At 40.6% G+C, this 17,205-nt stretch overlaps 1 protein-coding gene across 1 annotated transcript; it reads right to left on the reverse strand.

Annotated features, from left to right (window-relative positions):
• Nucleotides 1–4,818: 4,818 nt before the first annotated feature.
• On the reverse strand, nt 4,819–7,779 carry LOC147626149 (uncharacterized). The gene is made up of 8 exons (XM_086816257.1): nt 7,244–7,779; nt 7,112–7,145; nt 6,269–6,496; nt 5,897–5,986; nt 5,744–5,809; nt 5,561–5,652; nt 5,293–5,340; nt 4,819–5,119 (listed from the first exon to the last, which is right to left on the reverse strand). The coding sequence occupies exons 1-8, from the start codon at nt 7,510–7,512 to the stop codon at nt 5,023–5,025; spliced, it is 924 nt and encodes a 307-aa protein (XP_086672383.1). The 5' UTR covers nt 7,513–7,779; the 3' UTR covers nt 4,819–5,022.
• Between the last annotated feature and the right edge of the window lie 9,426 nt (nt 7,780–17,205).

Here is a 17,205-nt window from a genome sequence, read left to right on the forward strand (position 1 = left end):
TCTTGAAAGAGCATCGACCACTACATTATCCTTCCCTTTTATATATAAGTGATTTCAAAATAATAGTTTAATGATTTCAAAATCATAGTTTTGCAATGTAACCACCCACATTCTTTGGAGATAGATTGGGCTAAGATAAGAAGTATTTACATACCCAATGATCACTTCTCACATAAAAACAGCTCCCATAGGGATAATGGTGCCACTTCTTGATTGCATATAAAATTGCAATCATCTCTTTATCATAAACATGTAATTCCATCTCCTTGTCATTTAGCTTGTAGCTCTCAAATGCAATAACCCCATGATCTTGATACAACATGGCACCAATGCCTATTTCACATACATTAGTCCTTCTTCACAAAGATTGAATTGAGATCTGGCTACCACACCAACTAATAAGGATAGAGAGTAGTAATGAGTATAAAATGACATTTAGGACCGAGAGGGGTCTCTATGATTACATGGTTATACTGTTTGGATTATGTAATGCACCTATCTTTTTCAAGCATTGATGAATAAAGTGCTTCAACCCTTCCTCTACAAGTTCATGTTGGCATTTTTTTATGATATTATATTGGTGTATATCAAGTGTGAAGAGGAGAAATTGATGCATGTGCGCATGGTATTAGATGCCCTACATGCCAACCACTTGTATGCCAAGGAAAGAAAATGCACATTCATTGCTAGTGAAGTGGAATATCTTGGTCACATTTTTAGCAAAGATGGCATAAGGGTAGATCCCAAGAAGGTTGAGTGCATGAAAAAGCGGCCAACTCTAACAAATACAACACAATTGAGAGGTTTCTTGCCTCATTCTATAGGTGATTCATTAAGAGGTATGTTTACATAGCCGCACCTTTAGTGGACAAGATTAAAAGGGAAGTATTCTTTGGGATGCAATTGCAAACAAGAGCTTTGAAGAGATTTACTATCTTAGTGTGTCTTGAATTTTTTATGCCTTTTACTATTAACATACACCTTTCAATTCATCTAAAAGATCATAAAGGATTCTTGATAGAGATCTTAATTAAATCCTGATAATCCACATATATCCAAAGGTACCATCCTTCTACTTCACAAGAACCATGGGAGATGCAAAAGGAGATTGACTTGGTTTCACCCATCCCATATCCCATCAATTCTTGTACATGCCTTGCCACTTCATCTTTCTCCACTTTTAACAATCTATATGGTGGCTTGTTGACGAGTCTAGCATTAGGCTCAAGCTCTATTCCATGATCAACTTCCCTCTTTGGTGGCCAGCACTTGGGCATATCAAACACATCTTTATAATCATCACAACTTCCTCATGTCCCACATACACTTGGGCATATCAAACACATCTATATAATCATCACAACTTCCTCATGCCCACATGCATATCTTCCTTATTATCCTCATTGATCTCTTCTTTGCAAAGTTGTAACACATACATATAGCCCATTTTCTTAAACTCTCTCTTAAGTTAAATAGCATTGCCAATGTGTGATACTCTTCTCCATGTGCATAAACTACATAAAGACTTGCTGCTCCAAATTCCTGGTAAAAGAACCAAGACTTGAGAGCCAATCACATCCCAAAACCATGTTAATGGGCCCCATGTCAAAAGCTAATATATCAGCTTTGCCTGTGTAATCCTTTGAGAGCTCTTAGTTCACATTATGACACACCATTGTGCAATCCATAAATGCCCCATTTGCCACTTGCACTGTAAAGTTGCCAAAGATATGGGCTATAATTTGAGATTGCACAATGACTGCATTGACAAAGCTACGTGTACTTTCACCATCCACCAAAACGTGAGCCACTCCAATATTGGCATATGCCTTGAACCTTAGAATATTTGCACCCTTGCATGCAGCATGGGAATCATGATAGAGAGTGCATAAAATCGGCTTCATGCTTGATCTTTCATTAGTACACATAGGTGTAGACATACCATCATCATAGTCATATTACCTTTGCATAACACCACCGGGATCAAAATGAAATTCCCCATCCGGCTTCTAATCAATATCACCATCCACAAACTCTATGGCAAATCATCAAAAGACTCATTCTCTTCATGTTCATCTTTAATGACTTCCAAGAGAACCATGTTGATAGTGACATTATTAGCCTTGCATGACTTGAAGTGCTCTTTTTGCCACTTCTTACTACATTTATAAATACCTTTGCTCCTCAACTCATTGATGCGGTCCTCCTTTACATATTTGCTCATATTAGCTCCATTGGATGGCTTTCCATCCTCGCTTGAAGCTTTTGAAGCATTAGAACTTAACATGAAATTTTGTTTCACACCACTTCCATTAGAACCAAATGGTGAGAGTTGATGAAGCATCTTTTGCATTCTTACCAAATGTTGAGGCATTACAATCAACCCTACCACCACCACCTTTTGCTGACCCCCCCAATATAGATATTTATCTTCATATATCTCGACCAACATCATTGCTTCAATGTTTGATTTGAGAACCCTAATGTACTTGATCATTTTGAACCTTACACTAAATCCATCCATATGAAGAATGAGCTTTAAGAACTTTTGTGTATAGTTCTTAACTTTGCCAAAAGTCGTCCCATTCACTTATTAATTTATTTCACACCATTAGAACCAAATGGTGAGAGTTGAAGAAGCATCTTTTGCATTCTTACCAAATGTTGGAGGCATTACAATCAACCCTACCACCACCTTTTGTTGCTGACCCCCCAGTATAGATATTTATCTTCATATATCTCGACCAACATCATTGCTTCAATGTTTGATTTGAGAACCCTAATGTACTTGATCATTTTAAACCTTACACTAAATCCATCCACATGAAGAATATGCTTTAAGAACTTGTGTAGTTCTTAACTTTGCCAAAAGTCGTCCCATTCACTTATTAATTTGTCCTTAATCATCTTAAACCTTTCACTATCTCCATCCACATGAAGAATGAGCTTCAAGAAATTTTGTGTGTATAGTCCTTGACTTTGCCAAAGCCTTGTTCCAAGTCATCCCATTCACTTATTAATTTGTCTTTATGCAACTTGGAAGTGAAGGCATCTTGTATCTCAATCTTGAATGCTTCCCATGTGGTGAATTCATAGCCTTAATCATGCAAGTGTCTCCAAGTATGTGCATACCCTTCTATGTGGAGTGACACCTTAATATGATCGCTACCATGCGGTCATCTCAAAATACATGTTGAACTTGTTGATCCATTCATCAAACTCTTCATTCTTCGATTTTTCTCCCTTGAGTTTTGTGAAGACCACCTTATCCTTGATCCCTTTGAATTCATCATTGCAAAGCTTGATGGATGGACCATCATGATCCCAAGAGCCATTAACATATGGAAACTCAAATGCCACTTGCTTCCCTTTCGCATCACTGCATGATGTAGAAGGTACACGTGTAGGCAAACTTCCAAATGACAATGAAGCCGATGGCATACTCTCCTTGTTGCCCATTTGCACACATAAATATGACCGCTTGATTACTTATGTCAAAGCATAAGAACTCACAATACTTTGACAAGATTGACATTACCATTCTTTTGCAATGGTAGCTCCTCTATGGATGCTTGTTGCTTGTGAGGATATTCTTTTACCTTCAATGGTAGACAACTCTCCTTTGAAAGTCTCCATCGCTGATGCAGAACAAGGATTTTAAGTTTTCTGGACAATACTAGATTTGAAGTTTTCTAGACGATACCGGCATCTAGTTTTCCAAAGACTAGAGACTACATTGAGTATGAGTTCCTCCTCTGATCATCCTCAACCTATTTTTAGAGGATAACCTTCATGCATACATCTCCAAGGGACCATCAAATCAAGAGTACATCGCCATGGTTGTGTTTACCTATAAAAACTAGTGCCAAGCGTACGACTATTGGTTACAATCTGTTACACATGGTTTTATACTAATAGACAACATTCACGAAGGGAGTTTACCTAAGGAATGCTAGTTTATTTGAGAGTGCCCAAGAGTTCTAAGATGTTATGTATGAGGAAAGTTGGGAAGTTATCACTCTAGGCACTAGGGACCTTACAAGAAGTTATCCCCCTAAATACTACAGACCTTACATGATCTAAAATTAGATTGGTGAGGTTGATTATAGACTAGAGTTGCCTCCGAATGTGAAAGTTTATCCAATCTTGTTACCTCTCACGAACTTGTCGCGGTTGAGAACTTGTCCTATGTTGCACATGAACTCGAGAGACAAATTGAATTTAGAGGAAGACGACTTAGCAATAAGTTCATCCCTAATTATAAGATTAAGATAGAGCATAGGGGACTCAACTTGGGAACCAACAGCTCGTTTGGGTAAGTGCTTCCCTAATTTCATTCAAGAGTAAATGCTTGAAGAGGGAAAGTATGTGATGGTAGTTACAAATTAGGAACCTAATCCAACAAGGTTGGGAGACCCCAAGATTAGAGATTTTCAAGTAAATACTTGGCTAGGATTAGTGGATTAATAAAACAAGCTTAATAGGTTAGCTATAAAATGGGTTTAGTGGATATTTACAATTTATAGGGTGTGAGTCCCTAGGGAGGGCTCGTGGGCCTTGTTCACAATGAGTAAGTAGTGAAACAGATGGGATGCAATGAGAGGGGTGCAAAGCCCTGTAGGACGAAAGCAAGGAGGCTAGCGTGGAAGTGAAAAGATTACCGAAGAGACAGGGACCTTTTGACCTTTGAAATGAAAGCACCTTACCTTTTAATTATTCCGCCAATCAGGGCCAATAATCATCTCGTGCCCCATGAACAAGGGGAGGCTTTACCATCAAAACAAGCAAAGCCACTCCTATCAATGAATGAGCAGCCTCTACAAGAGGAAACTTCTACCTGAACATGCTTGTATATTGCATATGATCCTGTTTACACCATCACTCTATATGACTACAGCACCTTAGATTAAGAAAACTTGCATCGGCCTACGCCAACATGAGCATTGGTAACACCATTGAGTCAATTTCAATGATATCAGTAGTTCAAATCCGAAAGGCAACCATGGTCATTCATTAAGTGTATCATGTTGAAAAACATCTGACAATACGATGTTTTAAACCGACAACTAAGCACATGAGTCCATAGCACATCACGTGTACAACGCACAATACTACATACCTGTAAAACCGAAGAAACACTTCATTAAATTCTTGCTGTTCTTATTTTTTTAACATGCACAGCTCCACTTCGAATTAAGATTATGAGCATTAGGCTACTGACTGCACTTGGGGACTCAGATGGCATTAACCAGCAACAAGACAATGCAATACAAGTCAGGAAGTTTTACTCACCAAAGGGGTGCATATCTTTGAGTAGGGTCAAGAAAAGGATATGGCCACCTAAAGTGAAGAAGCAACAAGCATACTTCATTAGTAGGAGTAGATAACCACCTTGAAGCCCTTTCTATACTGAAACCCATCTTCTCCTATCAAAAAAGTAGGAATCTTGGCAAGGCAAGCTTTCAAAGTCATATGTATCCTTTCTTTCCAGGAAACTTTGAGATCTAATAGTGGGTTTAAAACTCCAAAACCATCAAATCAGTGCGGAAACGGAGGTTACCATTGCACTCCTAGTGCATGCACAGACCATTGAAAAAGCACATAAATGCCAGTCCATAAGGAGAAGTAGGCACCTCTAAACCATGGGAAACTCTGCACATGATTGGAAATCTAATTACTGTTATGGTATAAACAAGCACTAGCTAAACTGAATCCAGAAAATGAAGGGGAAAATCTCTTATACCATTCTGTTCAACATGATGTCCACAAGTAAGAATACCGTGTTCATCCCATGTAAGTTGATTTCAAGCTGCATAGAATTAACTCAAAACATGTCAATCAGAATCAACTACATTCCTTATCCTAGAAAACTTAGAGCAGGATTTTTGGCACTTACAAAATCATACGTCCTTGGGATATCTCTCAGCACAGGAAAAATGCCCATCCAATAGACAGAATCAGTGAGCACAGCAGCCCCTGCTAGAGTCTGCAAAGAACAGGACATAATTAGTTATCTGTCAAGGTCTTGGTTAACCATGTCAAGGAATGATTGATTGTGATTTTAAGTGTTAGTTAAGAATGCCAGGGCATAATCTATTGGTGATGAAGGTCTCGAGTTTCCATAGATGGATGGGATTTTAAAAAATATATATATTTTAAAGTACTTGATTAGACATAAGCGCTTAGGTTAGCTTACTTAAACCATGTCAAGGATAATCCATTGTTTGTTAGGGTCTTCATGGACCATGAATGTATAAATGAAATGGACCTGAAAGATGATCTGCATGAGAAATCCTGAGAAAGGGGCTAGCTCTTCAGTCTCGGCAAACACAGTCTCCCAGTACATCTGCAGAGTGGCGATAGCATTCTTGCTTTCCAAGTCACCACCTCCATTGTAGTACCCTTTGAGAAATCCTATGCTGCTGTCGGATTGGGTGTTGAAGGAGTTGGAGAGACGGCTACGGGAGGCTGCCCGGGCCGAGAGTAGCGTAGCAAGCTGTGGAAGACAATTAAAAAAACGTGTCATATAGTCATCATCAATCTCCAGATTGCATATCAAAAGGGCACCATAATCATCAGCAACTGCATTGTGCAATTATAATAATCATCAAACTGTTGATGGCACATCAAAAGCAGGCATCACAACATCATTGCGCAATCATGATCATCGTCAATGCGTTGATGAAAATTCAAATTAAGGCATCATTATTATCATCAATCTGTTAATGGAACATCAAAATAAGGCATCATAATCATGATTGCACAATCACAATCATCATCATTTTCTTCAAGGCACATAGAAAGGTCATCAATCTGTTGATCGCACATCAAAAGAAGGTATCATAACCAATCATGAAACATCACAAAGAGGCATCATCAATGTCATTGTGCAATCATGGTCATCAACAATCTGTTCATGGCAAATCAAAAAGCAACATCGATGTGATAATGGCACATTAAAAGGGCATCATAGACATCATCCATGTCAATGTGCAAAGTAAACGAACAATGCTTGAATAAATGATTGATTGATTTGTTGAGATAGAGAGAGAGAGAGAGAGAGAGAGAGAGAGAGAGAGGGGACGGGAGGGGGGGGTTTGAAGAGATATACCCCAAAATAGATGATGAGGAGGAGAAAAGACCACCTGCAATCGAGCGTTGGCATGAGTATGAGTAGCTGGGGTGAGAGATTAACACTGAAAACACATTAGGGATGGTGCAAATAAGTAATAAGCTGACATACTGGGTGTAGAAGTAGAAGACATTAAAGCCATAGGCAGCGACATCTGTGACGAGGATAGCAGAGGCGTAGATGAAGGCCAGAAAGCGGAAGGCGAGCAGCCAGAAGGGATGGAGGGAGCTGCAGCTGGGCTTCCAGATGTCGTCAGTGTAGACGGCGCTGGAGGAGGAGCTGCCCTCCTTCACCACGATCAGCACGATGGCGGAGACGGAGCAGACCACCACCACGGCCGAGCACAGAAGCAGGGACACCAAACCCTCCATGATCGGCATCAGGGGGTATGGATCGCTGGTAAAAGTCTTCGCTTAGCTGCTACTGTCCTCGGGCAATGGCGGTTCTGTAGCAATGGCTAACCCTAGGGGCATGGGGCCGTGGGATTGTTGTATGAGAGATTGATTAGCTGTTCTCTCCTGATCTCTCTGCTGTGTCGGTAACAAAAGCTCCTTGCATACGACGCCTTCTGTGTCCCTGCTCTGCTCTCCCAGCGGGCGTGGTCCGCTGTCCCCAATAGACTTCGTGTTCCCTTAGGATTCCAAGAGAGTTCAACACGAGGTGCATGTGACGTGATGTAGATTGGCCATTAATTATCGGTTTTCGCCACATGTCTACCTTCTCCTTCTCCTTCTACCAAATGATGAAAAAAAAAATGATCACCATTCCTTTTCCCCGTGTTTTATTATATATGGTCTCGCCTATAAGATCATTAACCAAGCTGCTGTTGACGCGTGGGGAAATTGCCCCCACCGACCACCACCACTCACCAATGCCTCATGCTTGAACAGCTCCAAAGTGGTGGCAACTCCTATTTTTGAACCAATCCCTGCTTGGGACAGTTGGGATTTCTATATAGGCTTCATGAGGCTTGCGAGGCACACCGGCCAGCGTCGAACATGTTGCTTCTACACATGGTGATGAAGTGCGAGTGAGAGGCATATGACAGACTCATACCTAGGCACACTTAATAGTAATGCACTCATGCACTAGGTAGGCCTCTCAGGTGACGACAATGGCGATTATAAGGTGCCACATGTGCCATGAGGGATGCCCTTCCCACCTTTACGACGGCAAAGTGTCGATGCAAAAACAGTTCCGACAGAGAAAAGCGATGGAAACGATGTAGCCGTGAAAGGATATCAAGCATGCCGAGCCGACGAGGTCGCGACCAATGGGATCGTGGAACCAAGATGGATGAAATGACCCAATCCTACCTTGGCTACCAAGGAGACATGAGACAGGTGCGACCCAACAAGGCAAAACATGCGATGATGTGCTCGCTCAATGGGCCAATGGAGCCGAGATGTTGCATGGTGACATGCGAGTGATGGGTTCCCTTGTGGCTCGGAGTTCAGGTGCCACGATTTGGGTCCATGACACTTGGTATCAGAGTAGAGTTGGGAGGCCCGCATGGTGCATGTGATGCTAGGATGGCTACAAACATGGAGAACGATAGGAAATAGCAAAAACAGTGATTTGAGCAGGACAATGTGACGGCCATAGAGCGACGGCAAAAAAGTAACTGTTAACCAAAAAAACAATTTTTCAACATTAAGATGAAAGAATTTGCCCATGATTACATATGCGTACTACAAGCATGTGGACATAGGATATAGGACGGCATACTTGGTCGGGCCCGTCATCATGGCGCTCTTGTTAAATTATGTGATCTAGCATTTGGCTGGGGTAGAGTTTATGTAGTTGTGTTGGAACCTAAGGTAATGGTTCAAAGGTAGAAAGGGTGTGTAAAGCCTTAGATTTAAAAGTAATTTATGTAATTGTGTTGGAGCCTAAGGTAATGGTTCAAAGGTAGAAAGGGTGTGTAAAACCTTAGATTTATAAGTAATTGTAACAATTAATTCAGAAGAGTCGTGTGAATGTGGTAGATATGAGGGACAAATTCAGGACATAATTGTGGCTAGAAAATAGAGGAGATAATTTTGGATTCTCTAAAACTTTATTATATAGCATTTTTTATGAAAAATTTTAAGTAATCAAGTAATATTTGAGTCTTCACATATTTTTCTGCCTTTTTTCAGTTAATTTGATCTATGCTTACTTAACTATTGATCAATTACTTTTTTGTATGTTAAATTTCTACAAAACTGCACCTTGTCACAAAGTTGTTTTCTCCCACTTCCAAGCTTCAACCAATATAAAAATTTGTGGTCAAGTAGATCCTCTTTGACTTTGTAGAAGAAACCAAAATCAAATTCTAGAGTAAAATCCCTTCTTTGGCTGCTTGTATGGAGATGCCTGAAATTATTGTAGCCCAGTGTTTAGTCTCTTTCTCTTAATTGAAAAGGAGTCCCAAGTTTAAATTTAAGAAAAATTTTAGCAGTAACATCAATAAGGTCCTCTCAATGTAAACTCTTTTATAGATTAGGGAAACCAACGCTTTTTCCATGGCAAAACCCTAAACCTATAGAGTAGGAGAAAAGAGAGAAAACCCTAAACCTATACACTAACCTACATTGTGTATAGCCATTTATATGTTAGTGATGTGTGGACGTAGGCTTATAATAAATGGGTCGGGACACTTTTTCCCTCCTCAAAAGGTTTCCCCCCCCACTGTATGAGTGAGTTTGTAAGTGACCTTATCATGTCACTTCTTTGCTCACTTGACCCATTCTCATGAATCTACTTTGAGTGTTAGGCTTCTTTGTATCTCTCCTTACTTACTACATATCTATGTGTGTGTTGCTACCGTTGTCTCCGCTTTAACAATTGCTATCAGAGCATTTTCTCTTGGCTCTCATCTCTGTCGATTTCTCTCTCAGCATCACCTCCTCGAGCTACTCTTTTGATTGTCTCAGATTGAGCTATCCTCTTAGGTGGAGGAGGAGTGCGTTTGTAAGTGACGTTATCATGTCACTTCCCTCATACTTCACTCATTCTCATGAATCTACTTTGAGTTTTATGCTTCTCTGTATCTCGCCTTACTTGATACATCTATGTGTGTGTTACTACCTTTGTCTCCACTCCAACAATTAGTATTAGAGCATGTTCCCTTGGCTCTCACCTTTGTCATTTGCTCTCTTGTCATCACCTCCTCAAGCTACCTCCTCAAGTTTCTCTTCTGATTATCTTAGATTGAGTTATCCTCTTAGGTAGAAAAGGTATACAATGTAGTGTGATGTTAACAAAGTTAACAGAGCAATCCCGATAAAATCGCACTAGTATGCATGTGGGATTTCAGGCATTTTCTGTCATTCAAAAAGGTAAAGATAAAGCCTTCTCTCAAGGCTGCTACAAGCCAAAGGAAAAATTAGCCTAGTCTTCTGGCAAGGATGCCGAGAAGGGGGGTGATAAGCCTAAGAAGAAAGACAAATGCAACTATTTTCAGAAGCCATACCACTATATCAATGAATGGAGAAAAAGTCTAGATAAGGAGAAGAAGAAAGAGTCAAGCATGGCTATGGTTGATGCATCAGCACTAAGTGCTGAAAAGAAGGAGTTAGTAAACTATGCACATGATGATTGGTGCGTGCCGGGATTATTTTTTTGCGAGCATTTCCTAGCGAGCTTTTTTTGTCAAATTTGCGAGCTTTTTGGGCTCATGGTATGAACTATCTATATTTTCCATCTCTTTGGTGGGTAAAGAGGATACACAAAGCCAATAGAAGATAAGCTAACCTTGTTGTTTTCGGATTTTGGTACACACATGCACTCTCATGAAAGCCAATAGAAGATAAGCTAATCTTGTTGTTTTTGGATTTTGTGAGCTTTTTTGGCATCCGGTCGCTTTGGCTCTTGCGCGGACACAATATCGGCCATATCTCTTGGGTGGATGGTCCAAAGTGAGATCCAATGGGCCAGAAAGTTTCAAGGAGGTGTCCTCCACATGCCTGCGAAGCCCCATCTTAATTGGAGTCCATTTGCTCCAAGGAACCCCCCCAGGCATGTCATCCGACCACCAAGAGAATCTGCTTGGGCATCCTCGCGCCAGAGCCAACAACACCATTTGAAGGGTATAAAATATTTTGGCAGGCCATCTGAACAGGGAGGTAGACCATACAAAGAACTACGCTTGCGCGGAGTGTTGGCTTTATCGTACCTTTCCTCCATGGTTTTCCGACAGCCCGAAAACGGCTCAAGAACACTTTTTCCAACCTATCACCCCACGCCCGCAATGGATAATGGTTGAGCATTGTAACGATGTCGGACTCCATCTGTCCAAAAAGGTAAAGTTCTCGATTTTTCTTGAGGATTACAACCGTGCAGTCCCATCTCACATAAACATCAAGGATTATCTATGGCCGGAGGATCTTTTCCTTGATGGCATAGTTTCTGGTGACTCGAGATGGGCAGATTCTTTAATCAGGGCCTAATTCGACCTGTCCGCGTCTAAACCCAAAAAGGCCTAGCACATGCACTGGTGACCCGAGATGGGCAGATTCTCTAATCAGGGCCTAATTCAACCTGTCCGTGTCTAAACCCAAAAAGGCCTAGCACATGCACTGGTAATGGTATGTTCATAGAGGATCCAAGGCTCCATCCCCATCTGACATTGTTTGATGGGTTTTCGCAGGGCCGCAAGTGGCTTCTGGCATCCTATTGCTTTGGCACCCACGGGGACACAGTATCGGCCATATCTCTTGGGTGGATGGTCCAAAGTGAGATTCAATGGGCCAGAATCTTATGCAAAACTTGTTCATACTAGAAACACAACATTTATTAAAGTCACAAGCTTATCCATGCTATAAACATATCATGCCCATGAATCATACAATCATCCATAGAGCCAATATTCAAATAAGATGCTCATGGGAAACTACAAGATTGCCAAACCATATGCATGTGACAAATCATGCATAGTTTCCAAATGTTGAGTCACCATACAAGTGTGACAAATCATCTATGCATGCCAAAATAAAAAACAACACAAAATTTTGTGGAGTCCAAAACAGGTATGATCACTCTACGCAAGCCAATATAAAAAAACAAAAACAAAAGTTTATGGGGTCCAAGTTCAAAAACATGTATGATTACTTTTCATCATGTGCATGCGTAACATCTACGAGAATAGTGTGATAGAGGTCATGGTCCTTTTCAATGCAAAGGCAATGTCGTTACATCTCCTTGCTCATCTTGCCCAGTCCACCACACCCTACAAATAGGTCAATCACACTATCCCATGTATCTGTGAACATGGCGAGTAACCACCTAGCAAGTCAACGTCAACAAAAGCATCAATATCAAAGTTGCAGTGTTGTCCTCAAGTGACCCTTCAAGTTACATTTGGCTACATTTGAAAATCATGAATACTTACTTGCATCTATGAACTTGGCAAGCAACCACCTAGCAAGTCAATGTCAACAAAAACATCAAGATCAAAGTTGCAATGTTTTCCTCAAGAGACCCTTCAAGTTACATTTGGCTACATTTAAAAATCATGAATACTTACTTGTGGAACAACTCAAATCGCTCAACTTCTCCCCACACATATGACCGTGAGATGAGTGTTCTACCTGCTCGGAGTGCCCTCCCTCAACAAGCTCAAGCTATGTGGAAATAACTTCATATTCACATCTTGTCCTATTTCTCTATCAATCTTTGGAGGGGAACAATCTTTCCTATTAAACACCCTTATGGTCAAGTCATGAACCTACACTCACATACAAACCACAAATAGCAATACATGGTAAGTGATTGTGAAGCACCATAAAATACTTACTAGAAAAAATCAATTCCAAGAATGCAAAATAAATTTGCTTACTTTCTCTCTATCATCCCAAATACACCCAGCGTCACACAAGAGAGTGAAGGTCCGGAAAAGAGTAAAACCATGCTTTTTGGCATGAAGATACACCAAAGGCCAATGCTCCACTAGCCCACATTCATAAACCATTCTTCATCGGCTACGAAGGATGATGCAAACCTTGCTGTGTTCCAAGATAGCTCTCGAGTGAACACATTCCACTAAGGGCACTTAGTGGAATCTAGTAGCTCTACACCCAATCCTGTGGGAAAGTCAGCCCAGAGTAGGTTGACCACCTCAATGCATGGAACTCCATTATGAAAAAGATCTTTTGCATTCACTTTGCCAAGCCAATTCGAAATCCTGAAATTTAACAATAAATGCATTGAATCATACATCAATTTATTCACATAGCGAGCCTCCTCTGTTGGATGCCTCTTCCCGAGAGGGTAGTCCAACCACCATGGATAACCATTTATCTCCACTCTAGAGATATCCCTCTCCCAAAAGCGCCTAGGATACATGCACACGTCACTATCTGGATCACTCCACCTATGCACCTCTCGAGGCATGATATTATAATACACGTTGGCGCACAAAACATTGTTCACCCACTTGCCATGTATGAAATGAAATACATTAACAAATTCATGCCATGATTACACATAGAAAATAATCCAAGGGTTGTGCTGCTCCTTACCTCTATAAACAAGTTGCTATGTCGATTTCTCCATTTCTGGCTGCTTATACGCATCCAAGGCAGGCTTAATATCTTGCCATATGTCTTGAAACACATCTACAAGATGGTGTTGTCGTTGTTCTTTGTAGTAGGCATCAAACCCAACATGAAGATCCAATCCTTGGTTGTTGCGTAAATCGTCAATGATCTCGAGTCCCTGCTCATACATGTAGTGCCAGTACATCTCCTTCTTAAGATGAAGTCTCAGCTTATGTGTGTCTCCAAACTTGGTAAATGCCACAGGATCCTTACTTTTGGCAGATATTATCTCGTACAAGATCTCCCTTTTTCTGTTGAGACAGAAACCATTGTAGATCGGACTATTTTATAGTATTATTTTATACTAAAAATATACCAACTAAACATTAATATGCTGGCACATTGAATGTTAAAAATATGTATATAATACCTCTCTGGTGGAAGCCTACTCGAGGCTAGCATGTAAACTTTATCCTTTGTTAGTAAACCTTGCTTGTTCGACCAATCATAGCTATACAATAGTTGAAAAGACCCATCACCATTAGCAAGGTTAGCAACTAACTAAATCTTGTATGCACGATCCCTTAAAGAGGTCTCCCCTATTTTAACTACCTTGGTGTATGCAACTGTGTACTCTTCCATAGTCATGCTATGCTTATCCAAGGTGGCGGTTGCTTTCTTTACTACTTGTGTGAATTCCTCCTACAAAGCACGAGCACAATATTGCCACTTACAATAGCATTATATGACATAAAAGACATTAAGTAGAGGGTAATTTACCTTCCACACAAGCTGAGCGAGCACACTTGCAAGTGCAGTATACCAAGGACAGCTATTCTTCCTCTTTAAGGCCATCTCCTCCTCGACCCATTTCTTATCCTCATCACTCAAGAGATCAAGCAAGGAAGTCTTATCTGCCATTCCAAACTTTTGAAACAAGAACACCTCATGTGCATAGGTTGGCATAACATGTGACCGAGTAATCCTATGCATAGCGTAGACATACAAAGTACAAGATAGAATTATAATAATATAATTCATTCGATTTTGCATCAATTCCAATGATGGAATTACGTGATTGTTACTTGCTCATTTGTTGATTTTAATGCCAATAGTAGTTCCATTTCCCTTTGTCGATCCACCTCAATGAACTCACAACTTACATATATGTGTAGAGAAGGGTAATTTTCAAAAGCTACACACAACAAAGTCATCTAGATTTGTAACAAGATCTCACACAATAATAAATTTCATGCTAGGACAAATGATGAGAGGTCTACCTTGTCGGATGAGAGAATACCAAGCTTTTAATCTATTGTTTCCATCCCACACCAAGAACTTCCTTCTCTTCAAGTCTTGCCAATCATCATTTAGCTCATGGTCAAACTTTTCACTCAAAAAATTCCAAGTGGGACCCCACTCACATGGCGGTCCATGTCTGTCACACAGGCAAATACTCTATACTCCCTAGCCTCCACAGAGACACCAAAAAGGGTGCACTTATAACCTCGCAGCTCAAAGTTGTCTCATACCTCCTTTATATTACTTGAGGCCATGCAAATAGCCTCGTTTGCCACAAGCATGCATAGGGGAATTGGCGGTGACCTTGTTGCTCGTCGTATATGAAATTTCTCAAACACATCTGAGAGGAGCTCAACTGTTTTTCCTTCTGTGCTTTCTCTTGTTCATTCTCTTCTTTGTCTTCCTCTTGTTGTGTCACATCTTCTTGGCGACATCTTGTCCTTGACCTTGAGAGACCCGTGGAACACTCTCTCCTTCTATGTTCTCTCCTTCTTCGGTCACCTCAGACTGTATTGTAACCTCTGTCTGGACTACATCTTCCCCTTTGTTTCGAGAAGTGCACTCCTCATTAATTGTTCTCAAAGTAGCACCTGATCACAACTCATAACTGTGAGAACAACACTAAGTATATATACCACAAGAACTCAATGTTGAAATAAATTCTTCAAAATCTATAAGTTCAAGAAGTTACATACCTCTTGGAGTCGATATTGTCTTTCCCTTTGGTGCCATCCCTTGATCAATCTTCATGAAAAGAAATATGTGTCAATCAATTTAACAAAACCATATAAATGGACACATGGATTAAAAGCATTATGCATGTATGCAAGATAGACATTATGCATGTATGTAAGATTCTAGCTCATGGCCTGCAATGATTGCGCAAAAAAAATGGGGGCCATGGAGATTATCTACAGGCCAGGTAGTTTAATCTACAAGCCATGTAGATTAAACTACCTCATGATGCAGGAGTACCAACATGTGCTATGCCCTTTCTAGTGCCGCCCTTGGGAGACATACTTTTTCCATTTTGTATACATAGTAGATGTAGGTGACAGTCCTAAAAAAGGGCATTAAGGACCAAAAGGCTCACCCCAAACTTTTTCCATTTTGTATACATAGTAGATGTAGGTGACAGTCCTAAAAAAGGGCATTAAGGACCAAAAGGCTCACCCCACTCACCAAGCACAATCTCATGTGACATCAATGGCTCACTCTTGATAAGATAGAAGTACATTATGACCATGTGCTAGATGTGATATGAGGACTATGCCATTGATATACAAGAGGCTATGGTGCACCCATGGCAAAAAAGGGGGGCCCGAGAGCCCCCACACACTCTAGCGCTGAGTCTGTGGGGGCTCTCGGGCCTCCCTTTTTTGCCATGGGTGCACCATACAAGGTGGGCTATGGCTATGGTATAGCCATGGCCAAAAAAAGGGGGCCCAAAGCCATGGGTGTACCATACAAGGCTATGGTGCTGCAGAAGACCTGTGTCAATGTGTTTGCCAAATGTGGTTTGCTTGCCATATCACAGTAAATCTTTGACATATCACAACAAATGTGGTTCAAGATGTCGTCTCATGGACTACATTAATCATAGGAAATGTTGAACATGGGCATGATGACGAAGCAATTGAGTGTTTTTATAAGATGCAACTGGAGGGTGTCTCCCCAAATGTTGTCACATTCACTTGTAGCTTGTAGCCATGGGCAAAAAAAATGGGGGCCCTACTAGCGCAGAGTCTACGAGGGCTCGGGCCCCCCCTTTTTTGCCATGGTTGCACCACCATAGCCATGGATCACAGAAAGCTTTACAAGCAAATTTCAAAATCAAATGTTACATTCATAAGATGAGAGAAATCTACCATTTTTTGGGACTGTGGTGCAACTCGCCTTCACAAAACTCAATAGTGCTACAGTTCGTCTTCACAAAACACTCGAAATCCAAAGCAAGCTTTAATATGTTTCAACCCAAGCAATATTTAAATACCAAAAGAAAGAAATTCTTGAGGACTAAATTGGATCCTTTAGAAACATTTATAAAAATCTATAAAGCCTTACCGGTATTGCTTCCCTAGTATGTAAGAGAGGTTGTGCTCTATGGACCACAGAATTGTAACATGGGCTAGTGGTTGTATTTTTCAAGAAAAGATAATCACTACAACAAGGCCAACATATAGTGAAGAGTATTGCAATAATCATACACTTAAAGAGAATTTCATACCACATTTTAGAGTGTCACGTCAT

The sequence above is a fragment of the Cibotium barometz genome, chromosome 22, assembly GCF_041138505.1.
Source record: "Cibotium barometz isolate CiBa-2024 chromosome 22, ASM4113850v1, whole genome shotgun sequence".
Taxonomy (NCBI): domain Eukaryota; kingdom Viridiplantae; phylum Streptophyta; class Polypodiopsida; order Cyatheales; family Cibotiaceae; genus Cibotium; species Cibotium barometz.